Genomic DNA, 27653 nt, shown 5'->3' on the forward strand with positions numbered 1-27653 from the left:
TCAAAACAGGCCTTTTCAATGTATCCGGATATAAAATACAGTGAGATGCAGTGGCAGCTGGGGAGAATAGAGTGAGGCGGAGTTCTTGATTTCTCTCTCTCTCTCTCTCTCTCTCTCTCTCTCTCTCTCTCTCTCTCTCTCTCTCTCTCTCTCTAGCAGTGTGTGTGTGAGCAGCCTGGGGGGCTGCAGAAAGCCGCCCTCAGGAGGCGGAGCTGAGTAGTGATCTGACCAATTACTGATTAAAAGCAGAGTGACTGACGTGAAATTTAACCAATCAGCGTCATTTCACGTCCGAGACTTGAGGCGCCATTTAATTAGCCCATCTCCAGACCTGCTCTGTGATTGGCTGAAAGTCAGTTCCGGTTTGTTCTGGTGTGTTTGGACCAGATGTTAAGATGAAGACAACAAGCGGTGAGATGATCACACTTCTCTTCTAATTGACTCATTTGAAAGGAGAATTTTGGCTGAAAAGCTGCAGGTCAGCTTCAACTTTCTCCAGGTTAGTTATTTTTAAATGCACACAAACAGAAATGTGTTCAGATTTAATCAAATGTGTTCAAGTTTGTTAATGTTTATAAATGTTGAGATACGCTCTTATTGATTAATGACTGAAAACCTAAGCGCTTATAAAAGCAGTTTATTTTGCGCTTCTTTTGAGGTTTCTTCGAAAGCATTCTAAAATACTTTCAAAAGATGGATTGATGTGTTGTTTGAAAATATACCTGATATACCTTTTGTTTTCCCTAAACTCAGACTAACTGTCATTTTAAGAAAACCAGCCGCAAAATGCATTCATTTTCTAAAAGGGACTAATAAAGCTTCTGCTTGTATTTGTTTACACTTATTTTAATAAAAGAGTATTAATAAGGGCTCTCTGTTCACTAGCTGTTTCAAAGAACTATAATGTTTTATCATTGGGGGCCTCTCTCAATCTAAAAAAGGCAAGATTTTTGTAATGTGGTTTATAAACGCACTGTATTTAAATTAAGTTAATATTGGCTGAAATTGAATAATAATGAAGAGCCCCACCTAAGAAATCTATCACCAGCTGCCACTAGTGAGATGTCCAAAAAGAATGTCCTATAATAATAATAATAATAATAATAATAATGATGATAATACACTTTGCAGCGTTTGGCATGTTGGCTTTGAGGCTAATGCCTGATGTTTGACACCTCCGGTTTAGAAGACCAGGTTTAAAACACCACTATTTTTCAATGGAAGTACCTGCTGTTCCTGCACTGTCCACCAGGGGACTGTCTTATTTACATTACAGATGTAACACTGATGCCCAAGTTTGACATCGACTGCAGCAGCAGTGAAAACTAGTGTTTTTATATCATCATGCTATTTGGGATGGTCATTTTTTTTCTTGTCTCTTAGAAGTTTCTATTTTCTTTAAATTCATTGTATTTTTCTATTACCTTACCCGAGTCCCTTTTTTAATTTTGCACTCAGGTTTTAGCACTGAATGTTAAAAAAAAAAGTGCTGTATTATTATTGTTGTTTTATATGAAGCAATTCAGCGGCAAAATAGTTTTAGTTTTTCACTTTTCTAAAATAGTATAGGTCAGGAGGAAAAAAAGTCCATTGATTATCAATTTGTACTTATATGTGTTTGTTGTCCAGAAACATTGGGAAAACTTCATATGTTACTTTTCAACTGGTTCGATGCAGTTGATATGAAATGGGTGCGTTTGTGGCTAAAATGAATTTGCAGCAGATTATATCTGTGTGAGCTGGTCATTTGCCCAGCAGGTGGCAGCAGGTGAATCTGTGTTACTAACAGTGTTACATGAATCATGAGGTCTGTTCTGGTAAACAGGGAATGGATGATGTTTTCAGTAGTTCTGTGCTGGAGGGAGAGCTCCTGCTTTGTTTTCCACCTCAGGAACATTGTTTATATATCGTTTCACGACTTTAATTAGGGTCTTTAAGAGGTGGTGTCATTTTCATTTGAACTAAGTTGGAGGAAAATGTGACATTTCCATTCATGCCCAGTGGAAGCCAGATAACTGTGAATTCAGTGGTTGTGTTCTGTTTACCGAGACATTTCAGGTCATGGTGGTGACTCCCTACTGTTAAAATAAAGTCTAATTCATTGATTTTTTTTTTTTTGTGTGTGTGTATTTTAGAAACTTCTGTGTGAAATCGAGAAGAAAATGAGGGAGAATCAACCGGCACAACAACGCAAGAGCAAAAAAATCCTCATCCAAGAGATCGAAGGCAGAGAAGACGACAGCAGCAAGGAGACTGAAGCCCAGCAGACCTGTGAGACCCTCCAAAAAGATCAATATCAACACACACACACACACACACACACACACACACACACACACACACACACACACACATTCACACACACACTCGCCATGCACTCGGAGACAGAGACTATAAACAAGTCAGTGACCATTAATGATTCCCAGAGTGCATCCAGAAATCAATCGCTAATTGATTTAAACATTCCTCGGCATTTATTTAACTGGAGTTCAAATCAGACAGATGAGGATACATGTCAGTGAGATTACATGTTGTTTCCTTATTGCTAGTTTAGTGAAACGGAAGAGAAAAGATCCACACAAACAAGACCAGGTCGCCTCTTTACGACTGTTTGTGTGCAGTGACAAACTAACGGCTGGTTCACTGCAACATTCCATGAGTTTAACGACAGAAGTCATGATATGAAAATGAAGAGTTCTGCAGCTCGTCCCTCAGTCATCGTCCTGGCTTGTGCTGGTCTAAAGGTCTGAGAAGGGAACCTGCAACCAGAAGGTCAAAGTTCAGGTCTCACTGCCGCCAGGTGACCACATGATTAAATCCAAAGAAAGAAAAGTTTGATCAATTCGCTTTTACTGCCACCGATCTTTTCTATAATTTCAAATACAACGCAGTCATTTCAAAGCACTTTTACAGTGAAAAACCAAACAATTTCACACGAGCAAGCAGAGACGGTGCAGAGAAGAACTCCCTTTAACAGGAGGAACCCTGCAGAACCAGACTCAGAGGTGGAGACCGATGTTCCAGTAAAAATGGCTAAAACAATAATTTTTTTTTAAATGAAAAAAGTGAAATTCCTAAAATACCTCAAACTGGCCTAACTTGCTAGAAGTAGTTTAAAAAGAAAAATGTCAGAAAAGAGTCCAAACTGCTAAAATCATGAAAAGCAGTTAAAAAAAAAAAAAACTGAAGGGTTATTAAAAATTAGTTTTACAGCTAAAATCACAGAAAAGCGATGAAATTACTACAACTGCTAAATAACAGCTGCAAAATGCAAAACAAGAAAACATTTAGGGAAAATGATATCACTCTTTATTGTAGTTATTAATACATCACAAAACTATGAACAATTTAATGAGCTTTGTTGTTTCTATTTCAAAGATTAAATGTGTTGCAGACAAATGTGATCATTGTTTTAAATGATATTATTTAATTGTAAATGTGAAAAACAGTATTTTGTCCTTTGCAGATGTCTGCATTAGATGTAGTGTGTGTGTGTGTGTGTGTGTGTGTGTGTGTGTGTGTGTGTGTGTGTGTGTGTGTGTGTGTGTGTGTGTGTGTGCGTGCGTGCGTGCGTGCGTGCGTGCGTGCGTGCGTGCGTGCGTGCGTGCGTGCGTGCGTGCGCGCGCGCGCGCGCGTGCGTGCGTGTGTGTGTGTGTGCGTCGCCCTGCCCCCACAAGTTCCCGGACGTCCCCCTGTGCAGAGAGTGTGTGTCATGGTTTGTCAGTCCACCGCCCCTCCCCCACTGTGATGTAACCGCTCGCTCCTTCCTGTGGGTGTGTCCTCCTCCTCCCCCCCCTCTCTTCCTCTTCTCTCTGCGTTTCTCTCCTCCCTCCCTCTCTCCCTCCCTTCCAGCTCGTCCGGTTCAACCCAGCGAGAAGCCTGTGGGAGGGGAGGAGAGCTCAGCTACTCCTGCCGAGAGGGGAAACATGGGGAACGCTCAGAAAAAGCCCCAGGGCAGAGGGGACGGGGGTCCTCACAGCGAATCAAACAACTCCCACCACCACGGCGGACACTGGAGGGGCAAAGGGGGGAGCGCGGACAAGTACAAAGTCGCGCAGGAGTCCAAGGAGAAGGTCGCCAACGGCTCGAGCAAGAGGGGCTCGACAGCCTCGGCGCCGGGCGATCAGAGCTCCGGCGGGAATGGAACTCCTTCGGGAGCAACTGTCAACCTGGACGCTCCCTGCGGAGCTCTGCCTCCACATCTGTCCCGGCTAAAGAACGAAGGGAACCTGCTCTTTAAAAATGGACAGTTTGCAGATGCTCTGGAGAAATACTCACAAGCCATTCAGGGCTACACAGACGCAGGTGAGGCGGCGGATGGTCTTGTTGTTGTTGTTGTTGTTGTTGTTGTTCTTATTTCTTCCTGAGGTGTGTGAACGATTGCAGGTGACATACCGTGAGAGGAGAGTTCACTGTGTGAGAGCGCTCCACTGCACCTTTATGTGGATTATAAACATGACACAGGGTAATCAGTTCAACACTGATCCTCATTCATTCCTCCATAGCCGGACCTTCCAGAATATTTATGCTCTTTAATCCTGAGCGGGACCCATTGTAAACCAAAGGTCGTGACCTTGTGATTATCATGCCTCCGCTAATATTTCTTCTTCTTTTGCCTCGGTGGGTTTATAGTTTTGCAAATGCGAAAAGCCAAAACATTAAAGGAAACCGTCCCCCCCCCCCCCCCCCCCCCCCCCCCCCCCCCCCCCCCCCCCCCCCCCCGCTGATGACGTTTCCCCTCAACACGAGTTACAATCCAGCAAACAAGCTTTTCTCTTCAAAACGAGACCTAATCAAAGAGTTGAATAACAAGCCATCAGGATGTTTGCTGGCTCAGGAGCACTGCGTCACAGCGTGACTGCCGTGGCGTACCGGGGGGCAGCGCTTCTGTTTTAGCTCGCCGCTAAGCCTCTCAAGCTCAGGTCCATCCGGGTCACGTGACCCGCTAACCGCTCGCTGTGAAACGGAATCCTGCCGGAGCAGGAGCAGCAATTCTCTCCTCCAGTGAGAGGAGGGCGAGCAGCCGATGGGAGGAGAGGAGCTGCTGAGGGGTCAAACACCAGGGTCCCGTCTCCCGCTCACTTTAATAGTGCACGGAATATTCACTACTGCCTCCACTCGTCGTGTTCTACTACCCGCGGCACAAGCAGACGTGCGGTCAGAGTGAGAGACCAGAGCTGCATGCGGAGGAAGAGCAGAGCGGGCTTATTAAAACACGCTCCTATATCATTTAAACCTTTATACTATCCTGTCCTGTAATATATATAGAGGCTCTCTACATGGTCTCCTCCCAAAGTACCCTCTGATTAAATGTGTACAGTTACACAGGCATCATCATCATCGTCGTCACCATCATCATCATCCCTGCCACACTGTGTCATCATCCATAATCTGATGAGGCTGCACGCTGACCGGACCGTATTTAGCCGAGCAGAATAACGTCCATCTGTCTGTCGTGTGCGCGGCGGCGCCCGGGGGGGGGGGGGGGGGAGGAAACGAGGGAAGCAGCACGTGGCGTCTGTGTGACGAGGCGTTGGATTTATCTGAGAGCTTGTCTTTCAGTTCTGTCGGCGCCGCAACGTCATGAGGTTTGCGGCTTGTTGAGGAAGTTGGTAAACAAAACCAGGGCGTTAAAAACAACAGATCTGCTTCCTCTTTCAGTGACTTTACTCCCGCCTCCGGAGATGAGTGTCGTCTCGAGCGCGCAGCTCACCCCCCAGAGCACTTGTTATTATCTTATGAATGAACAGGGCCCGCAGCCTTAAAGTGGATTTGTTGAGGTTTAAACCGCGTCAAACACTTTTTAGTTCAGAGGACACGTTCACAGTCCCGTTTCATCCTGAGTGGGCCGGACCGCTAAAATCCAGCCATGATAACCTTTAAATTGAAACTTTCAAGTTTTTCTTGGTTGTGGTGCAGCGTAAAACCAAACAATTACCACAGGAAATGACTCCAGTCTCAACATAAAGCCAGTTTCAATGAAAACGTCCTGGTGCCAACCGCAGTGACACGTCCAGAAAACGTCTAGAACTGTTGCATTATGGGTGTTTTAACAAACTCCCCCTGACAGCACGGCTCTGAGGCCAGGTTGATAGCGACCGGGCAGCGAGCCTTCGGGGCAGCTTCTCTGGTACCTTCAGTGGTGTTTTGTGTTTCTCTTAAGAAATTAGTTAGAAACTGTTTTTGCGGCTGGATTAGAGGCTGGATTAAAGCCAGTTCTGGCCTCATGTCTGACACCCCTGATTTAAAGGGCCCACCAGAGCATCCAATACGGGCTGAAAGGTCTGTTTCTTATTTATATACCCAGTAGGAGAAATACCAGGACAGTCAGATCTGAAGTGAAAGATGAGTTTTCACTCAGCATTGTCATCAAATCCAGAACGTGGAATCGTTGCTGAAGCTGCAGAAAGTGTTTCTCTGTTGAAACGAAACCTCGTGGCAGAAAGCATTTCTAATATTTAAGCAGATTTCCACGGTGTCAATCTTTCACGTCTTCATAATAATACATTGAGATATATATATATATATATAAAAACACAAATAGAAGTGTTTGCTGTCTTGTAAGGGTTTTTTTTTCATGCCGTATCTTTCCTGTTCTAGTCCACCTCCGGTCAGGTCAGGCTGTAATTGGCCCCTAAACTAAAAGGATCTTCACTGATTTATGTTCAGTCTATTCTAACCTCAACCCTCAACGCTCACCGTGGGTCTCAGTATTCAATTAGTGTCATCATATACACATCTAGTGTCTGTACGCAGGCGGATTCCGGTCTCCTCAGCAGCTTTAAAGACACGTTCACACACACACGTTACACAGGACCAAAGGTAGAGTACGGCGTGGCCTCGTCAATAAAACCGTCATGCGTCCCTCCGTGTCGTCGCTTCAGTGGCGTTCTACAATAACTGAAGTAACTGAGCCTGTGAATGAATGATTCATGTCCAATCACAAAGTGATAAAACTCAACGAGCTTCCACACGGAGTCAAGTGGATTTATTCCCCCTTTTATGAATATGGTCAGCTCCTTGTTTGACATGTTTATTGTTTGTTTGTTTGTCTCCCTCTCTCTCTCTCTCTCTCTCTCTCTCTCTGCAGGGCTCGAGAGTCCAGACGATCTCGGTGTTCTGTATTCTAACAGAGCAGCTTGTTACCTGAAAGATGGAAACAGTCAGGACTGCATCCAGGACTGCACACGGTGAGACACGGGTGAACTGAACGACGGCAATCCCAAAGTTTCCCAGCATTTCATTTGAAAGAAATCCAGCAAAACCCAGTGGACTGCCTCCTCATGTCTTAGTAGCAGATCACAGTCTTTCTTGGGGGAGATTTGCGCTGCGTTGTGTTGTCAGGGATTGTGTTTAATCTCTGTAAAAGTGGTTTTATAAGCAGCAAACTCGGGATCACTTGAAGGATCCTCCCTCGCAGGGAGATTAGATTATAGTTCACATTCCTCCCAGTGTCACATTTGCATGGAGACACCTGAATATAAAAGATGCACATGTTGAGACACGGTCAAGGTGTGCAGACACACACACGCACACACACACACACACACCCACACACACCCTCCTTTCAAAGCATCCACAGCGGCAGCAGGGGCAGCAGGCTTGATCCTTCGCTCATGTCTCGTCACGTCTATTTATACGAGCAGAGCCCTGGAGCTGCAGCCGTTCTCCCTCAAGCCCCTCCTGCGCCGGGCCATGGCTTATGAGTCTCTGGAGCGCTACCGGAAGGCCTACGTGGATTACAAGACCGTCCTGCAGATAGACATCAGCGTGCAGGCGGCGCACGACAGCGTCAACAGGTATTATCCCTCACCTCCCACGCCGCTGGTGAAACTCCCGTCTCACCGCCTGCAAAGAGACTTTCTAGATGTTCCCGCCCATCAGCTGTCACACACTGCTGCCGACACATTCTGTCATTAGGCGAGGGAAGAAAAACACACACCTCCGTTTATTGCATTTCCACTGCAGGATTTCTTTTTTTTTTTTTTTTTCCCTTTCATTTGCAGAAAATAAGATTGAAATATGTCATTGCAAGAAATAAGAACTGACTGTGCAGGAGAGGAGAGAAGCTCCCGACCAATACTGTAATGATCATAACAATAAAAAGGAAGAAGGGAACATTAAGCAGAGAAAACAAACAAAAGGAGTTCAGGAAACATATTATCAGTGGGATACTATTTAGACAGGAGATAGTTTAATAGTTTAGACTGACAAAAAGCCAAAGAGGAAAGTCATTTCAATGGTTTGTCCATAGAACTGAAGAATTGTTATGCTTTCTGTCCTACTGCCTGTAGGTGTTGTTAATTATTTGTAAATATTTTGTTGTTGGTGAGATTTTCTTAGTGTATTTACCTTTGGTAATTTAAATAATCTTTTTATAGATAGATAGATAGATAGATAGATAGATAGATAGATAGATAGATAGATAGATAGATAGACTTCAAAAGTGTTAAAAATGTGTGTATTTAATGTTCAGTTAAATCTGTAAGTACTCTTATCTTTTATCAGGATTGTTCTTCCATGAGTAATCTACAGAAATACCAACAAGACAGGAAGTATCTCACATTAGTTCACCTCCACAAGTTGCGTCGTAACATAGTCAGAAGGCTAAATAAGCCAAATTGAATCAACAGGCGCACACAGTCTAATTAGCGGTGAGCAGATTTAGCTGGCTGTCAGAAGCAGCTCCAGCTAAAAGGTTAATTCTGGCTCTCAGACTGCTTGTCCTCCACCGTTACACAACCCAGAAACTCTGCTTTGTGTGGTGGAGCAGCAGAGGATTGAGTCTTTTAATAGACTGAAGCTGAACAGTGAGAGTTTTGGGTTGAATAAAGATTTCCTGTGTGGGCTGATGTATGAAGTGGTGTGTGTGTTTGTGTGTGTGTGTGTGTGTGTGTGTGTGTGTGTGTGTGTGTGTGTGTGTGTGTGTGTGTGTGTGTGTGTGTGTCCTCCTGCAGGATCACGCGGCTGCTGATCGAGCAGGACGGCACCGAGTGGCGAGAGAAGCTCCCCGAGATCCCCCTGGTGCCGCTGGCAGCCCAGCAGCACCGCAGAGAACAGCCGCCCAGCGCAGAAGTCCTGCAGGCGCGAGCCCAGAAGGCAGCCAGGGACGCAGGTCTGTTTCTGTGTGTGTGTGTGTGTGTGTGTGTGTGTGTGTGTGTGTGTGTGTGTGTGTGTGTGTGTGTGTGTTCACACGCGGCGGTTCACGCTACACACTCACGCTTGTTTTCCGTACAGTGCTGTGCCACGGCCTTTCATCGCCTCCTTCATTCATTCATCCTGGGAAGTCTCAGTTTGAATGAATCGCCGTGGGATTTGTCAGCAGCAGTTTGCTTTTTGTTTTATTATCTTTGGCCGCTTGCATCTCAGCGTCTGTCAGAGAGATTCCTGACATCAAATACAGAATGAACAGAGGATTTCAAATACAGTAAAAAATTAAAAAAAATTATTGATAGATTGATTTGTTTTGGTTTATTTTGGGCTGTTTGCTGATGACAGGGGGTCTGTGTATATCAGGGTGGTCAAACACATTATAGTTCAAGAGTTACATAAAGTCCAGTTTCCTCTTGAGTGTTTCAGACGGGTAAAATAGAGCAATAATAACTTTTACATTTTAAGTTTTTCTTTGCTGTAGTGCAGAGTGTGTATGATGAAAATATCTACATTTTCACAAAACCAAACAATTACTAGAGAAAATGACTATAATCTCAACAGGAAGTCAATTTTAATGAAACCTTCTGATGCAAAATGCAGTGAAACGTCCAGAAAACGTCTAGAACTGTTGCATTATGGGTGTTTTAACTAACTCCCCCTGACAGCACGGCTCTGAGGCCAGTTTGAGAGCAACGAGGAAGCTGTCTCTCATGGCAGCGTCTCTGGTGTCTCAGCTCGGCTCTCAGTGTTGTGTTGTGTTCGCTTGGTGGTTTGGCCGAAGTGGAGCCTCTGAGGGCCAGTTTTGGTCCACGGGCTTTATATTTGACACCCCCGGTCAAGGATGCATCCTGCTTTCACCTGATTTATGGATGGATGGATGGATGGATGGATGGATGGATGGATGGATGGATGGATGCCTGCACTTCTTTGCCTATCGCCTCTCAAAGCGGCCGAGTTTCCTCCGTCCACTGACCAGGCAGTTCCTCCATGCCAGCGCTTTGCTCCGGCGGTTATCTTTAAAGTGTAATGAAGGAATGGAGCTGCCGGGCAGCAGATTGATTAGCTCTCCGTCCAGACCCCCGACCGATCGCTCCTGCCTCTCGTCCCGCCAGCGCAGCATTAAACCCCGGAGCCGCTCCGGCTTCTCAACAGGAGGTCACTCAGAGCGTATTGCCAGCATCAGTGCAGATTCCTGACCCGAGACCAGAGGAGACCGGTTCTCGTGGCGACATGAAGTGATGGCCTCTCTCCTTCCTCTCTTCCAGAGAGGAGAGCAGAAGTCCACTTCACAGCTGCCAAGCAAGAAGGGAACGAATTTGTGAAGAAGGGCCAGTACCAGGAGGCTCTGGGGAAATACACCGAATGCCTTAAGCTGAAGCCAGAGGAGTGTGCCATCTACACCAACAGGTACAGGAAGCACTCTCATCAACACGCTCTCATCAACACGCTCTCATCAACACACTCTCATCAACACACACTCATCAACACGCTCTCATCAACACACTCTCATCAACACACTCTCCACTCTCATTAACACACTCATGTCAACACTCTCTCATCAACACGCTCTCATCAACACGCTCTCATCAACACGCTCTCATCAACACACTCTCATCAACACGCTCTCATCAACACGCTCTCATCAACACGCTCTCATCAACACGCTCTCATCAACACGCTCTCATCAACACACTCTCATCAACACACTCTCATCAACACTCTCTCATCAACACACTCTCCACTCTCATTAACACACTCATGTCAACACTCTCTCATCAACACGCTCTCATCAACACGCTCTCATCAACACGCTCTCATCAACACACTCTCATCAACACGCTCTCATCAACACACTCTCATCAACACACTCTCATCAACACGCTCTCATCAACACACTCTCATCAACACGCTCTCATCAACACGCTCTCATCAACACGCTCACATGCAGTCATGTTCATCCTGTTAGAAATTAACAACACTGAGACTCAGGCCCCGTTTACACCACAACGTTTCATGTGACGACACCTAATGCGTTGATAAAAAGTGGTTCGTTTCCACTGCAGCAGTGGAGACACTGACATATTATGTAGTTAGTCTGCCGGGCCACGGGAGGGCGCTGTCGCTTGTTTTTGCAATGAAACCACACAGGCGTGTGTGCAGAGAACAATTCGCTATAAACTTAAACAAAATGGAGAGAACCCGACACTGAAATGGGATGATGACCAATCAGATGCTATCAGGGAGAGTCTCAACTATTAAACTACTGATACCGACAGTAAAACTAGAATATGGACCGCGAGTCGTACCATCGGCATGTTGGTGGACAAGCGCATGAGTAGAAGAAGCTATTTGTAACGGGGGGGGGGCGCTCCGTCGCCTCCATCAGTCTCTGCAGGACGGAGACGCGACTGAAAGAATCTTTCCACCTTGGGAGCCGCTCTTTAGGCCCCGTTTACACGACAACGAATACGAGTGTATCCACGAAGCTCTCTTCATTTTGGGGGTCCGTTTTACACCAGTGTGCAGATCCACTGTATCTGTGAACTTTTTATCCCGGCTCTCAAGGTTGAAAGATTCTTTCACGGTCCTATTCCCTCCTGCAGACTGCCGGAGGCTACGAGCGCTCTTACTGCGCATGCACATCTCCCCCCCCCTCCCTCCTGCTCATCCACTTGTAAACAAACATGGCGGCCCGTGGTGTTATGACTCTCGGTCCATATTCTAGTTTTATCGTCCAGATCAGTAGTTTAATAGTTGAGACTCTCCCCTGATAGCATCCGATGTGTCATCAGTCCATGCAGATGTCAGGTTCTCTCCATTTTCTTCACGTTTATAGCGTGTTGTTCTCTGCACACGTATGTGTGGCTTCATTACAAAATCAAGCAAGAGCGCCCTCCAGTGGGCCGGCATAGTGACTACATCGTTGTCTGTGTCCGCTGCTGCAGTGTAAACGATGACCAAGAGGAGATTTCATCCAGATTTCAGATCGTGGGTCTATGATGGAGTCCAGGATGAACCCTGCCATTTAACCATTAACTGGATGAATAAAGCAGAATAGAAGGTGGATGGATGGAAAATGAAGAAATGAATAGGATCTTTGGAACTTTATCATTTCTGAGCAACACCAGTTTGTAGATTGTGAAGCTTCTTAAAGGTGAAATAAATGAGAAAAGAAACAAGCTAAATGTTGCCCGGGAGTTCCTGGCACATTGACAGTTGAAAGACATTTGATCACCAAAATATCAGTGTTTTGGATAAATCAACATGTATTGTTGGGAAACACCCCCCCCACCTCCTCTCACAATGGCAGGTAGATTGTTGACGCCGTCACTGAGGAAACCCGCGGTGCCGTGAAAAAAAGTCCCTTTGTGCTTCGCTGTTTGCTTTTGAATGTTGTGCTGGGAAACTCTGTGTGTGTGTGTGTGTGTGTGTGTGTGTGTGTGTGTGTGTGTGTGTGTGTGTGTGTGTGTGTGTGTGTGTGTGTGTGTGTGTGTGTGTAGCCACACCAGAGCAAACAGCCACGCCGACTCACAAGAGGAAAAACAAAAAAAATTCAAGGATGAAAGACGTTTGAAAAGCTTGTGATCACTTCCTGTTCAGTCGATTAGTCACAAGCTGTTGACGGCTTTTAGTCATGTATTCCTCTGACGTGTGTGTGTGTGTGTGTGTGTGTGTGTGTGTGTGTGTGTGTGTGTGTGTGTGTGTGTGTGTGTGTGTGTGTGTGTGTGTGTGTGTGTGTGTGTGTGTGTGTGTGTGTGTGTGTGTGTGTGCGTAGAGCCCTGTGCTACTTGAAGCTGGACAGGTTCACTGAGGCCAGGCAGGACTGTGACTCGGCGCTCCAACTGGAGCCGACCAATAAGAAGGCCTTCTACAGACGAGCGTTGGCCAACAAAGGCCTGAAGGTGAGCACCGTCCTCCTCGCTGACCTCCACCACCAGTGGAGGGGGGCAGTTTGAGATCACATGTGACCCCCCCCCCCCCCCTCCTCCAGGACTACCTGGCCTGCAGCTCCGACCTGCAGGAGGTGCTGCAGCAGGACCCCAACGTGCAGGAGGCTGAGAAGGAGCTGGAGGAGGTGACGGTGCTGCTCCGGCAGAGTCTGGCCAACAATTCACCGGCCAAACCCCGAAAGACGGTCCCCATCACCGAGGTAGGACGCTCCGCTTTAAGGTGCTCCTCACCTTCTGTTGTTTTGTTTTTGTTTTTTTAACGAGAGATTGTTTGAATTTCTGAACTCTTATATGAAATATCCCCCACAATGCATTGCTTGATTTCAACCTCCTCCAACCAGGTTCTGATCATGTGGTCCTGATCTGGAACCTCAGATTCAATGATTTCAGTGTGAAATAAATGGAAGTGTTATATTAATGACACACTATATTGCCAAAAGTATTCGCTCGCCTGCCTTCACATGCATATGAACTAGAGTCACGTCTCGTTTTTAAACTTTAGGCTTTAATATGATGTCAGCTACAACAGCATCAACTCTCCACAAGGGTTTATTGGAGTTTAGATCCTTTGTGAGGTGAGACGAGAAGTCCTGACTCCTCAGCTACTCTGAAGGTCACATGACGTTCGGAGGTCTGCTTGATTTTATTCCCCTGCGGAGGCGACTGGAACACCTGAATCCATTGATTTGAAGAGCTGAGCAGATACTTTTGGCAATCTACTGTGTGTTCCTCCTCTGGATCTACTTCTTCTGAGGGTGTTCTCCGTCTCTCCTCCAGGTGGACGATGACGCAGACTCCGTCGTCCCCAACTCGGACGGCAACCGCAGAGGAGACGACGTCTCCATCAACCTCCGCCCGACCAACGCGTACGACTTCGGCCAGTCCCTGAGCGCCGCCCGCTGCAGCGGGAACGCGGCGGCCTGCGCCGAGCTGCTGGCCTCCACGGCGCCGGAGTCGCTCCCGCGGTTCCTGAGCACGCAGCTGGACGGACAGACGGTCGGCTTCATCATGCAGGCGCTGGACTCGCACCTGCTGGAGAAAGACCCCGACCTGGTTTACCGACACCTCAGCCACCTGCACACCGCCGACCGCTTCTCGGTGAGCGTACACCCACAGATACTCGCGCTCGCGTAATGTCTGGCCTGTGATGACCGGTGTCTGCGTGCCGTCCTCAGGTCGTTCTGATGCTGCTGGAGAAGGACGAGCGGCGCCACATGACCCAGCTCTTCGAGCACCTCGCCGCCACGGAGCGCGGCGGGTTCACCCGGCACGACGTTCAGAATCTGGCCAACAAGTACATCTGATCCGTCCTCCCCTCCCCCGCTCCCCGCTGCATGAACTCTCCGCCTCTCCCAACCGACTTCGGTCTATGCAAAAACGCTGCGCAGGAACTGAGAACGCCACCGAGGCAGGAAGCGACGGAGCCGATCCGAGTCTGACCCGCTCTGCCGGCGAAAAACCATCACAAGAAATCTATTTTTTTTTTCTCTCTCTCCGGAACATTTTGCTATGCAGACCTACTTTTATATCACCGACTGAGCATTCGCGTCGCGCAGCAGACGCCCAGGGGACCTTTGACCTTAGAGTGCGACTGATAACGCGGGTCCAACGTTGCTCCTGCTGGCTCCTTCTGCCCTTTTTTTTTTTTTTTTTTTTTTTTAAAAATCGGTCCATCGATGAAGGAGCAGCCCAGATTGGAGAAGTGACTCCGTGCAGGTTAAAGTGCGAGACGTTTCTGTCCAGGAGAGGCTCGGGAGACGAAGGTGGCAGGTTTGCTCTGATCTGGCGAGGCCCGCACGCCGTCCCGCCGCCGCTCCGGGCAGCTCGACGACGTCACCCGACACCAGAAACCACCTCACGGGTCTCATCTATGCAACGAGCTGATCCGAGGTCTGCTCGGCCCGCCGGAGGAGAGAAGCAGCATCTGTCACAGATGTGTGCCTTGGATTTCAGCGTGTCGGCCGCCGAGCGTCTATTTATGTCAAGTCTGTAGCTTTAACGGAAGCGTTTGCTTGGATTTATGCGTCATAAATCACTTTCACTTTACTACATGCACTAAAAAAAAAAAAAAAAGAAAAAAGAAAAAGTCCTTTCTGTGCTAATTTAAAGTCCTTCTATATTCCAGTGATTCATAGAACCTGAAGACTGCCTGCATCCAAATCAAGTACATGAATGTACCGAGTTTAAGTTCAGGGAAACACTTGAGTGGCAAGAGGCAATAATTCTACGTTCCCGTTTCTTTTCACTGTGGTTTGAACTAGATGTTTCTATAGAGATGTAAAGAATGTTCAATATTCACAGAGGGCTATTCAATAAACTGGAAACTTACACAGCTGTGTGTGTTTGTGATGACCAGTTTCATAGGGAGGAGCGGTTTGAACGTTCAGGAAGAAGTGAGACGACCTCCGGCTGTTTGGGTCCAATACGGGGGAACCAGGTGGACTGCTGACCTCCAACTGCTTCTACACGCCTCAGTGTTTTTATGAGCTCCGGACAAATCTCCTCTTTGCAGCAGGGGGCGCTAAAACCTGCCGACACTGAGCCCATCGGAACCAGAAGCAGAACCGCAGCAGAGAGTCAATGACATAATGGAAACACACATTTTTTGTAACCATAATGGAGAGTATTTATCCTCAAATGAATGTGACAACTCTGCCAGCCAATAATTCCATTAAGGTGAATTTATAAAATCTATTTAAAATGTAATAACTACAGGCAATGATGTATAAATAACCCAAATTAAATTATTTTATTTGGCTTGAAAACAGGTAGAACGAACCGAATAGACAGTTAAAATATCAAATGAGACAGGATACAAATTAAATAGTAATATTTGACAGTGTAAGAGGATTAATAAAATATTTATTCTAAACCCGTTTCTAATAAGTGCAGAAAATAACTGATGAAATACTTCATTGTCAAGAAATTGTGACTTATTTAGCTATTACCTCTATTTCATTTTCCAAAGATTTTTAATCCACTTTAATAATAAATACCAGTAAATTCCCCAGAATAGCCGAATTACGTTAAATTAGTCATTTCTTACTTTAAATAGATTTTCTTTCCAAACGCCAAACGAGTAAGAAAAGATGGTTTGCACCTCGCCGACACTCATTCCTTGTTTGAAAAGAAGCATCCTATCAGAATTTTGTATAATAACTTACATTATTACACAATTGGCTTTATTTGCAATTAAAATAGTTAAAATTATCACGTTATTGGTCTTTTTTACATTATGTGCTTTACTTCAATCAACCTAAAAACTAAAATCTTCAAATAAAATAAAAAAAAAAACACCAAGAGGAAACATTTCATAGATTTTTTTTTATTTTTGATATGCATTTATACGCATATAGTAAAGCAAATTACCAAACAAATATACAAATACCTTTATGCCATCCTGCACAAATTACAAATTATATCTGGCACTAGTGTTCAAATTAGGATCATGAAACCGGTTCTGGTGAATAATGAGAAACAGAACGGAGGCGGCAGGACGAAGGAGGAAAAAAAAGAGAAAAAAAAAAAAAGGAGAAGAAGCAGCGAACACGAGTGTTCAATCAGTGACAGACCTGCGTCGGAAATACCGTTCCATTCAAGACTTCAAGTCTGCTCAGCAGCACCGGTTGGCAATGAGAGAGACACACACACACACACACACACACACACACACACACACACACACACACACACACACACACACACACACACACACACACACACACACACACACACACACACACACACACACACACACACACACACACACACACACACACACACACACACACACACACACACACACACACACACACACACACACACACACACACACACACACACACACACACACACACACACACACACACACACACACACACACACACACACACACACACACACACACACACACACACACACACACACACACACACACACACACACACACACACACACACACACAGCTAACAGTGCAGGAGCCTCCTCTAGTTTAGGTTGAACAAGAGCCTGAGTGCTGTCTTTGGTAGGCTGTTGACAAGTCTTGGCTGAGCGTGTGGACGAGCGACTCTCCTACGCAGACATTCTGCCATCGACCAGCTGTTGGTGTTTGAGTCGAGAAGACACAGTGGAGAGAGGGAGAGAGAGAGGGAGAGAGAGACAGAGAGAGAGAGAACGCAAACAGCTTCTTGAAGGCACCGTGAGTTAACGAAGAGATATCAGCTCTCTCTCTCCCCCCCCCCCCCCTCTCTCTCCCTCAATGAGGCGAAACCGTCAGTCTGGCGATTCGCCATCAGAACAGGATCAAAACTTTTGCTCTGTACAATTTCACAGAATCGACCAACCAGTCGGTTCGTGTTGATAAACTTTCAGCTTTATCTGGACAAACCCGCGGCCTTCCAGAGACCTCGACCTGGACCCCTACCCCCGAACCGCCACCACCACCACCACCACCCACCCTACATGTACAAGCCTTCCACCTTCAGTGTCGTCTCGGTAACAAACAGTCACCCTGAGGTTCCGTCCAGCAGCACGTCCCACCTGGAGGGGATCTCGGCCCAGTGGATCAAAACTAAAGGGGATATCGCAGAATTAGATGTTACAGGATTTGTTTCAAACAAACATCCAGGGAAATTGGGAAAAGAAAGAAAAAGAAGTAATAATAAATACAGGCCAAGATGCAGAGGTCGTCCCTGCGGGGGGACGAGCGAGTGAATCCTGTCGTCTGGTCCCTCACCTTCACTCAAACACTGACTGAACGGGCACAGTGGTTTTATTTTGAACTGACAGACGGAGAGGAGAGTGACGGAGAGGAGAGTGACGGAGAGGAGAGTGACGGAAAGTGACGGAGCTGCAGTGGAAAGCTTTCGCTGTGCCGTCTTTACTCTTCGTGAAACAAACAGCGACTCAGGTGAGATGAGCGGTGATGGAGGCTGAGTGGAGGAGAAATAAAGAGTCTGTGCAGCACTTAAGGTCGGAGCTTTCATATATCGGTCTGTATGCAGGAGTTTTTGGGCGGTGGCGGCTGCTGCTGCTGCTGCTGCTGGTTGTTGTTGGGTTCTTTTAGCACCTCTGCGGTGTTGCTGTGAGAGTCCAGCTCGGCGGGGCACACCAGGTTCACGTTCTCCTCCGTGATGAAGCAGAGCGGCGACAGCTCGGTGCCTTGGCCCAGCGAGGAGGTGGTGGAGGTGGAGGCGGGGGAGTGGGGAGTGACGGCCACTCCCTGTCCGTGGGAGGAGGCGGCGGCGGCGGCGGCGGCGGCGGGGCAGGTCTCCAGCCGGTCGTTCTCCACCTCGGGCAGCGGGCTGACGGTGGCGAAGCGCGTGTGGTAGTCGGCGCCGCCCGAGCCGTGGCTGCACGTCGTCTTCATGCTCTCCAGGTCGGAGCAGCTGAACTCGGAGAAGTGGCTGCAGTGGGAGTCGGCCACCGACGGCAGGCTGCCGCTCAGCGATGGCGAGTCGAACTCCGAGGAGTTGGTGCTGCGCTGCTCCAGCAGCTGAGCGTCCATGTCCTCTCGCGTCTCGTTGATCTTGGTCCCGCCTCCGCCTCCCCCTCCCCCGCTCTTCTTACGCAGCTTGCCTTTGCTCTTCTTGCCCCCCGAGCCGGAGGAGGAGGAGGCGGAGCATTTGGTGGAGGTTCCTTTGCCCTCGGAGGAGGGGCAGTTCCAGCCACAGCGGCCCATGTGGCCGCCGTCGTCCACGCTGCTGCCGCCGCTGTGATGGCGAAGTTTGCAGGGTTTGGATTCGATGTCGACCTGGACCTCCATGCTGTTCCCGTCTCTGGAAAGAACAACAACTGATGTTAATGAGACACGGTGGCGCCATTTCACCGCAAAACCACGCAGACAGTGAAGAAGCGACGTCATGAAGGCTCCGTCTACTCAACACCGTGTTCATATCGATCCCAACTGATTAAATCCGCCGATTAACACTGGTGGCGACCAGAGGATTCAGGAGCTCAACAGGGCGACCTGCTACGAGCACTTGGGGGTCTCTGAGCCACGGATAACACCGCTGTTTTGGATTAATCTGTTTCTCTGTTAACTGGTGACCGGCTCCCTTGAGCTTCCCCTTTTCACAACAGATGTTATGTCCTGGCGAACGTCGTTTAATCGCATTTCAATTAAAGTTTACAGTATTTGTCTTATTTTAACATCAGCTGCTGCTAATGACTTATGGCTGAAGTCACCAGTTAACAGGGGCACCAGTGACACCGAAACACCAGACAGTGAAGCACGACCAGAACTATCCACATTTTGTAATATTATTAGTGCCGTCAATAGATTAAAAAAAAATTACTAATTAATTTATTATTTGAGTTGATCTCCAATGCACAATTTGCTCCGCATCATATCAGGGTTGATTACTTGTACATGACGGGAAAGGCTCAGATGACAACTATGTTGTAATGGAAAAGGGTACACAAAAAAACAACATTATTTTTCACTATTACGATGTAGGGAATGTGGTGTTTTTCTGATGTCCTCGTGTTTCGTGTCCAGTCGAGGCTCCGCCTCCTTTCATGTCGCCTCACAGGCAGAGTGAAGCAGTGAAGAGTGAAAAGCAGACGACACAATTACTGAACCGAGCGTTTCGCCTCAGCGCTAAGCTAACTGGTCTACGACGTAAACAACAACTCGTTTCCCGCCTCGTGTCTGATACGTTAGCGAGCTAAAGCTAAGCTAACCTAGCTTAAACTTACACTCCAATAAGGGATGTCAGATGTGAAATCCTGAGCGCCGGCCAGCCAGCAGGAGAAAGTTATAAGATCTGACAGTCGTGTCGAGTTCAGGACGGTTTTATCAAGTAAAGTATTCTGGCACAATGACTGACTTAAAAACCTTCACCGGCGAGGAAAATAACTGGAACCTTTTCTTTACTGGAGACCCATGGGCAAGCTTTTCTTTAAATCGGCTTTTTGCCACATTGACCGAATGTCGCCATCTTTGAAATGACGGATCGACGCACGCCTTTACCTATCGAGGGATTTCCGTAATCGATCACGCTGACGTGTCAATCTAATCATTTCTAACGTTACGGCGTCTGCTGCTCACCTGTCCAGAGGCATGTAGGCATTAAGAATGGATCCAGCCATTGCTTTGGTGCTCGCGTTGTCGCTGATGGTTCCCAGGCTGACGGTGCCGGACTCCCCGCTGAGGCTGCATCGCTCCTTCTGCACGTCGGCCTGCACCTCCAGCCTGAAACACACCCAGACTCAGAGCGGGCGGCGGACACGTCGCCACTCAACTGACCAGAACCACGCGTCTGCAACTCTACCTGTTCAGGTAGTTGACCATGGCGCTGCCCGACAGGCTGCCGGTGATGCTTGCTCCGGCCAGCGCCGTGGTGGACGCCGTCTCGCTCAGGTTGTCCCTGATGGCGCCCAGCCGGTCCATGTGGCTGCCGCTGGCGCTCAGGCTGCCCGTCAGCCCGCCCACGCTGCCCTCCCCGATGCTGGGGTTGTTCCTGGTGTCTGCCACCGACGTCGTATCTGGACACACGTTTCAAATAAGTTCATCTTTCATACAGGAAGTGATCATGTGTCGGTTGTGACGCAGAGCCTTAGCATATGGAGCATGAATTAGGATTAATTATTTATTTCTTGTTTGAACTGATTCAACGTTTTGCACCAGAACTAAGTCCTTTTATTGTTTTTGTTTTATTTATAGAGTCTCTCTCTCTCTGTAAAAAGCACCCAGAAATGACTGTGTTGTATTTGGTGCTATATCAATAAAACTGAAATGAAATGAATTATTGTGAAAAGTACACCTGGCAACGAATCCGTTTCTGAATCATATTTAATAAATACTGGCATCGGTACTCGGTATCAACAAGTAGCTAAAGGTTCGAACTCGCTCTTTAAAAAAGCGGGTGTCGCTACATCCGAACCACTTCTAGTCAGTTTTTACAATAAACATAAATCCTTTTTATCAAAAACTATCATTTATAAAAAAAAGTCTTGAAATCAATAAGCGCCATACGAAGGTAAACATAAAAACTAAACTTCCAGGAGGAACAAATGGCAGATCTGTAAGTTTGGAACAAGTTCTGAACTCGGCAGGTTTTTGGTCTCATCATTTTTCTGAGTTTGAGCTTTTGATAAAAGTGAAACCAGCAGCAGCACAGTTCATTCTGACTGAGTAATGCGCCTGCTGACAAAAGGCAGATTGTTTTGTGCCTTTGGGGTCTGGGTGTGGAGACTCACCGGTGGCGGCCGCGCCGCCGCCGACATTCATGTCGTTCTCGTCGTCGAACTCGATGCGGACTCCTTTCCCGTTGCCGGCCGAGACGCCACAGCCGCCGCTCCGGCACAGGGAGATGGGCACCACGCCGTAGACGTACGCCAGCATGATGGGAACGCCGATGCCTGGGGAGAAGAGACTTCAGAGGGAGCGGTGTGGGACGGAGGGGAGAGCTCCCGCCGCTCTTTCATCTTTACCGAACGGCTTGAAAACAAACGTGTGCATCGTATGAATGCAGACACTAAACAAATGACATTCCTGAACACGGGCCAAGTCAAACAGAGAGACAGTGGCTGGATGAAGCTCTTCAGGCATGCAGAGGACAGAGGAGAGGCGGGTCGGGGAGCGACTGACCGACAGTGACTGCAGCCACCACTGGGGACACGATGACGGAGAGCGTCACTCCGCCGGCGATCACCAGGTTCCTCTTGTGGTTGGAAATGTCTTTGCCTTCGTAGCGGTTATGAATCTGATGGAGGGAAAATAAACGCAGATTGATTATATTCCATAACGTGGAGCGCTTGTCCACCGTCACCCCCGCCTCACTGCTTCGGTTCTGATGACGCCTCAAAATAAGATAAAACCTCAAAACAAGCTGCAGCCAGCCAAGCTTCCTTTTGTTCACCTTATCTTTCACACAGCTTTTATTTTAGGAAGTGATCACAGCAGTTTTCCTACAAGTCATTCTCCAAGCAACACAAACTGAAGCTGAGTAGATTTGTTCTAGCAACAGAAAGACACACAGTCCGAGCAGCTGGGAGCCAAATCATCCCTTCTAACATCTTTACCACGGTGCCAGTTCAACTACCTCCATCAACAATCAGCTGGCTGTATGACTGAGTTTAAGGTTGGATCTCCAGGATGCAGACTGAACTAAATATGACTGGACAGAATCATCTGGTGCATGTGGAGCGCAGGCGGACGTCTCGTGTGCGTCATGTGATCACAGTGAAGGCGGCGAGGGAAGAAAAGTTTATTGGCCCCGGCCTCCTCTTGGCAGGCTGCAGAGGGGATTTCTGGAGAGTCTGAATGTTCTGCTTTTATTGTGATGTGAAATTCTTGTTAAACGGACCGAGGCCTCTGAGCAGCACACGTGTACGCACACGCGATGTTACACTGGGTGTGTGCATTACCGCCACTTCAGGTAGCTTCAGAGCCTGGGGAAGAGACACGACTGTTTTCATAATCACGTGTTCATGTGTGGCTGTACAGCATGTTGACAGTGACTCATCAGAACTTTCACATTAACGTACATGAGCAACTTTAGAGGAGTTTACACCTGCACACATTTTCTACAATGTTTTCTAACTTCCTGAGCAGATTTCCAGTAACCACACCGCCGTGTAGCTGAACACATGAAACCTCAGTCAGTAGCTCTGATTAAATGTTTGCATAACAAACGAAGGGCTCACCTTCCTCCCCACATACACGGGGATGCCGATGATCATGGCGGGGATAGCGATGCCTGCAATGAGCGCGATGCCGACGGGGGCGCCCACCAGCGTCCCCAGTTGCCAGAGGATCTTCTTCTTCCTGCTCCACGGCTTCTTTCCCCAGAAAGTACAGCCTGACGGACTGAAAACAACCAGCGCAGGAGATGAAACTCTGTGGAACTCTACTGTGTGTGTGTGTGTGTGTGTGTGCGTGCGTGCGTGCGTGCGTGCGTGCGTATACTGACCTCAGGTAGTGCAGGTCTGAGATCTCCTTCATGCAGAGCCAGCAAAACTCGCAGCCGCACACGGCGCAGGTCATGTGGTTACAGCTGCCGTCGTTCATCTTGATGATGTACGCGGCGCAGCGCGGACACGGCTTGATGTCGTCGGCTGAGGGAAACAAAAGTGACATTTTAGCACATGGGGGCAGAATATTCTCCATCTTTAAGGTGAAAGAAATAAATCCACATCAGCAGTGAATACTTGATCAGATGACGCAGCCCGCTGCAGGGTGGAGGAGCACTTTGGTTCCACTTGGGGAGTTTCCAAGGGAAGAAAATATGCGAGTGTCTGAAGAACAAACATTTTCCAAACTGATGCAGGCAGAAAACTATTTGGGGGGAAACTGAAAGCAGCTTTCAACCTGGATGTTACTGTGACTCTACATTCTCGCAGCTGCAGCTTCTTGCACACTTCAACGTGCCAAGGTCGACACTTTCTGCATCAAACCTGGAAACAAGTCACGCCTCGGCTCCAGATGGAGCTTCGGTGCTTTCGGGTGATGTCAAGACATGTCAGCAAATAACTGAAAAGTGGGAGGAGAAGAATTTACATAGCATCCAATTTTGTGGGGGGAAATGCTCTTAAACGCAAAAGGTCCTTCTGGTTTTGTGATTAAAACCTCATGTTTCAGAGAAAATACACCACTGAACGTAATAGCAGAGCTGGTGTCAACTTGAAAAAGTGGGAAAAAAGGAAAGTTCAGCTGAAACTTTCTGACTAACTTGAAGATTTGCAGAAAAAAAGAATCATTTTGAGTGTAAAGACACCGAGTCTGCAGCAGGACACATTAGCTTTAGTGATGAAGGGACGTGTTTATTGGTGGAACTGAAGGAAGAGAAAGCTGGCTGGAGAAGTTTCGCTAGAAACACACACCATAATGAAAGAAGAGCCAATATATTTGGTGTGAGATAAAACCAGTCGACTTTAGTAAACACTATACAAGTTCAGTTTAGAGTAAAAATGCTAAGAACCGTCTGTCCCGCAATGCTGATAGAGGAAGTGTGGACTGGCACAAAGGCGACACAATTTTGGAAGAATGTGAACAGTTTTATAAAACTTATTGCAGGATTTAAATGTCATGAGGTGACAGGCAAATCCTACCTGCAGTGAGATTCATGCAAAAACAAAAGATTGATCAAATTGAGAAACTGATATTACAAGGTTAAAAGATGATGTAAAGAATATCACTTCAAGCACCGACAACAGGGCAGGAGGAGTGATGCAGCTGTGTGTGTGTGTGTGTGTGTGTGGAGTCCACACACCTGCAGCTCCACTCTCCTGGCTGAAGCTGAGGGAGGACGAGCGCACCGTCCGCAGACGGAGGCTCTGGGCTCTCTGCTGCCGCGCTGCGTCGCAGGTCTGGTTGGGATGCCACAGCTGCTTACAGTGATAACAGAACTCTGTGCCGCAGCCCTCCCTGCCGCACGTGATCTTTGGACAGCTGGCGCACCCAAACGCTATCACTGCGTACCTGGAGGGAGACGAGCAGAACAATACAGCAGGGTGAACGTGTGTTCTAGATAAAAAACATTCACCAGGCAACGGCTCTGAAAATACACATTCAGAACTTAAGCCATTAAAGTTGAAGACTTCATAGAAATTGAAGCGATATAGGGGGAAGGAAGGAGAGAGATACAAGCACTCTAATGCTACTGCAGTGCAGTTTAAAATGTTACAGACTCTATAAAAGCATTGGTGTGAAACAGGGACCTTGGATCCAAAACGACCCACATCAGAATCCAATCTAGTGATGAAACTTCGAGGAAGCTGGTAACTTCAGAAACGTTTCAGATTTATTCACTGTGGTTCACACTGTTGTGTTCAGGAAGCAGATATGTAACAACACTGAGACCATAGCCTCCTAGCAAAGTAGCATTAGCATCACAGCTGGACTCTGAGTCCGTCCACACCTGCTTTCTGGTGACCACATCACAGGTGTTGAACCCTGAAGACAAGTGTGAGCAGGCACCAAGCCGCTTTCACTCAAACCACTTCTGAGTCAGTCTGCGTCAGGGCTCGCCACGTGATCGAATCACCTGAATCGCACAATAACGCCAGGTGTAAACGGGTCCGAGACTGAAAGTGTGAACAGACAGACACAGACGGACAGACACAGACCGACAGACAAGGCTGAAGAAAGCAGGCAAATTAGGAAGCGAGTTCTAAAGACATAATGTTGACTTTTTAATAATTTACTCTTCAATCGCCACATTAAAACCGAAGGAAAATGTAGAATGCTATTAACTGGTTGTGCCGTTTCTTCACTTGTCCAGGTATTAAAACAAACTGCAGCTCTGATCTAAAAATGTCCTTTTATAGATTTTGCTCATCAATCCAAAGTTGCTGAAGACGCGGAAACATTGCACTGCTTTGATAATGACTGAGGGTCATTATAAAGTCTTTCTTTAGTCACCTGCAGCACTAAAGTACTTTTGTAGACTTTAATTAAATAATGTGTGTGATGTTCCCAGGGGTAATCATTCATCTGAAACAGCTGTAAGACAACCTGGCATCATCCCTTACTCATCATGTTCTCATCTGAATTTTAACAAGGGTGCCAGTTGTTGTTTTTGCGGTTGCTACGCTGGCTGGCATGCAGCAACACTGAAACCTGTGAGCCATTAGGTTAAAGTATGAGGAGTGGCGGAAACGTCGGGGCAGCCAACACAATCTAATGGCTCACAGATATTATGGCAGCAGGCTTTACTTTGATCAGCACGTCTCGGCTGAAAACAATGCAAAAGTGGCGTTGCTGGGTAACAGCGGCGCTGCCTAATGAAAGATGAGAGCAAAACAAAAAGATGAAGTCCCCAACAAGTGTGTCACCGCTCAATAAATGCAGCAACATTTACAAAAGTGTGAGAGAGACTGCATTAAATAAGTATTGTGAATCATATCTAGACGTATCAGCCATGTGAAAGCAGGTCACAGCCATGTTTGTTTATATCAACAATATTAAAACTGTCATGCTCAGGGCTTTCCCAAGCCTTTAATAGTGTGATATTATAAAACTGACTCAATGCAAATACACATTTAATGGTATTCCTTCTGTATCCCTGCAAAACACAAAACGGCAGATACTGATCTGAACAAGCCGTTTCTAGTTGGCGCGACTGTACGATGTCTGAGTCAGTTTCTCCAGCTGTTGTCTCTGTCTGGTGCATAAAAAGCCTCGTCTCCTACAATTCTGTGTATCGATGTGACACAGCGCTGTGCGGGGAACCCCTATGTCTGAAAAGTTGATGCCAGGTGTGACGCAATGCATGATGCTTTCATGATAATGTCAAAGCTTCACACTCAATCAAACGTACATGGGACATTTACTTCTCTTCAAGGAACTGAAAAGGTTCCTGTGCTCATTGTTTCATGCTTTTTCAGCACTGCCTGAAGGCCTGGGAGTATTGAGCGAATCACAAGGTGATTAGGTGAAAAGTAATGAAAAACTATTTCACCACAGCTCCAATCAAGGGGGGTGATAAGACCCAAGTCATACAACAGGAAAGAAGCAACAGCCAGGTCTGTTTCTGCTGGTCAACTGGTTCATTGAGACAATGCTGAGAAGGAGGTGAGTCAAGAGCCAGAAAACCTTCACTTGATCAAAGCCTGAGGATAATGAGGGTGACTTGAATTGAAAGGTGAATAAATGAGGAAAAAACAAGAGAGATTTTTAAAGATGGCAGGTGAGGTAGGATACAGCGAGTAGTCATCCAGTCACAGGTTCAGCAAAGCAGGTCCCACAAAGTTCATGAAACTTTCAAGACTACTACCCCCTAACTGAGGACTTTCTGGGAGGTAATAAATAACCACAAAACTAAACGTAGACTCTGAATCAGGTAGTCGAAGCACAAAGTTTTTATGTTATGTTCCTATTACAGGGAGAAAGTCCCTGCACTCACAATGCAGCCTACGTGGAGCGAAGAGATGATGTGAACAGCACCTCACCCAGGTGGAGAGGGTTCAAGCACATCGTCTAATGCATTAAATATGAGCTGGGGTCACGACAGTACAGGAGAGTAAATCTGTGTAAAAGGTGACAGCTGCTAAGTCCTGGCTGGCCACCGTCCTCGGGGAAACCCTGGAGTGCGTGACGTCGTCTCACAGTCCCTCTGCGACTGACCACAGATTAAGTTTCAATCACAGTGGCGCAGAAGAGTCTGGGAGACTTCCTCCAGCATGGCTCAATTTACTCTACTGAGGACTCACAGACACATCAGCACACTCTAAATCATCCACCGGTGAGAAACACTCTGCAGACTACAAACTGTGGACAGCACGGAGAGGAGGCCAATTTGTTTTAAGGCTGCTTTGTGGTGCGCTGTTGATTATGAAGTCCACCACAATAACTACCAGGCGGTCCTTCAGATGCTCACAAAGTCCCCGATGTGCACACTTAACTAACCAACGAGAGGCCTGGCAGTTAAAAGAGCCACCACAACACAGAGCCACTATGAGCAACAGCCATGGTTACAGTCCCCCAAATATTAGTGTAACAACTAAGCCATTTCACTTCTATCACGTTTTTTTTTTTTTTAAATACTCCAACTTTTCATGAAGACGTCTCCCAGAAAGTATTCACAGGATGACCTGTTAGCCACA

General features: G+C 47.1%; 2 protein-coding genes across 3 annotated transcripts in view; one reads left to right on the forward strand and one right to left on the reverse strand.

The window, feature by feature from the left end:
• Positions 1-340: 340 nt before the first annotated feature.
• On the forward strand, positions 341-15433 carry LOC308114740 (sperm-associated antigen 1A-like). Of its 2 annotated transcripts, none has more exons than XM_080471861.1 (11): positions 341-499; positions 2136-2271; positions 3853-4305; positions 7091-7190; positions 7647-7799; positions 8958-9115; positions 10419-10560; positions 12929-13055; positions 13145-13303; positions 13881-14201; positions 14279-15433. In XM_080471861.1, the coding sequence occupies exons 2-11, from the start codon at positions 2163-2165 to the stop codon at positions 14405-14407; spliced, it is 1851 nt and encodes a 616-aa protein (XP_080327987.1). In that variant the 5' UTR covers positions 341-499; positions 2136-2162; the 3' UTR covers positions 14408-15433. The 2 variants fall into 2 exon arrangements, with proteins under 2 accessions (XP_080327987.1, XP_080327988.1); XM_080471862.1 differs by having other exon boundaries at positions 362-411.
• A 2424-nt stretch (positions 15434-17857) lies between these two features.
• The window catches only part of LOC308114277 (E3 ubiquitin-protein ligase RNF19A-like), a 30617-nt gene continuing 20821 nt past the window's right edge, over positions 17858-27653 (reverse strand). The window contains exons 3-10 of the mRNA XM_080471024.1: positions 24320-24528; positions 23021-23165; positions 22755-22917; positions 21697-21811; positions 21306-21467; positions 20378-20591; positions 20155-20298; positions 17858-18880 (exon numbers count right to left, since the gene is read on the reverse strand). Coding sequence (XP_080327150.1) covers positions 18085-18880; positions 20155-20298; positions 20378-20591; positions 21306-21467; positions 21697-21811; positions 22755-22917; positions 23021-23165; positions 24320-24528 — 1948 coding nt within the window. The 3' untranslated portion in view covers positions 17858-18084. The remainder of the gene's footprint in view (positions 18881-20154; positions 20299-20377; positions 20592-21305; positions 21468-21696; positions 21812-22754; positions 22918-23020; positions 23166-24319; positions 24529-27653) is intronic.

This window comes from Lipophrys pholis (assembly GCF_963383615.2).
Source record: "Lipophrys pholis genome assembly, chromosome: 9".
Classification (NCBI taxonomy): domain Eukaryota; kingdom Metazoa; phylum Chordata; class Actinopteri; order Blenniiformes; family Blenniidae; genus Lipophrys; species Lipophrys pholis.

What these genes read in the sequence shown, in the direction of transcription:
- LOC308114740 (XM_080471861.1), top strand. Translation starts at nt 2,163, where the DNA reads ATGAGGGAGAATCAACCGGCACAACAACGCAAGAGCAAAAAAATCCTC. An exon ending in TCAGGGCTACACAGACGCAG is followed by an intron (nt 4,306 to 7,090) that starts GTGAGGCGGCGG and finishes CTCTCTCTGCAG; the next exon opens with GGCTCGAGAGTCCAGACGAT. An exon ending in TGCATCCAGGACTGCACACG is followed by an intron (nt 7,191 to 7,646) that starts GTGAGACACGGG and finishes TTATACGAGCAG; the next exon opens with AGCCCTGGAGCTGCAGCCGT.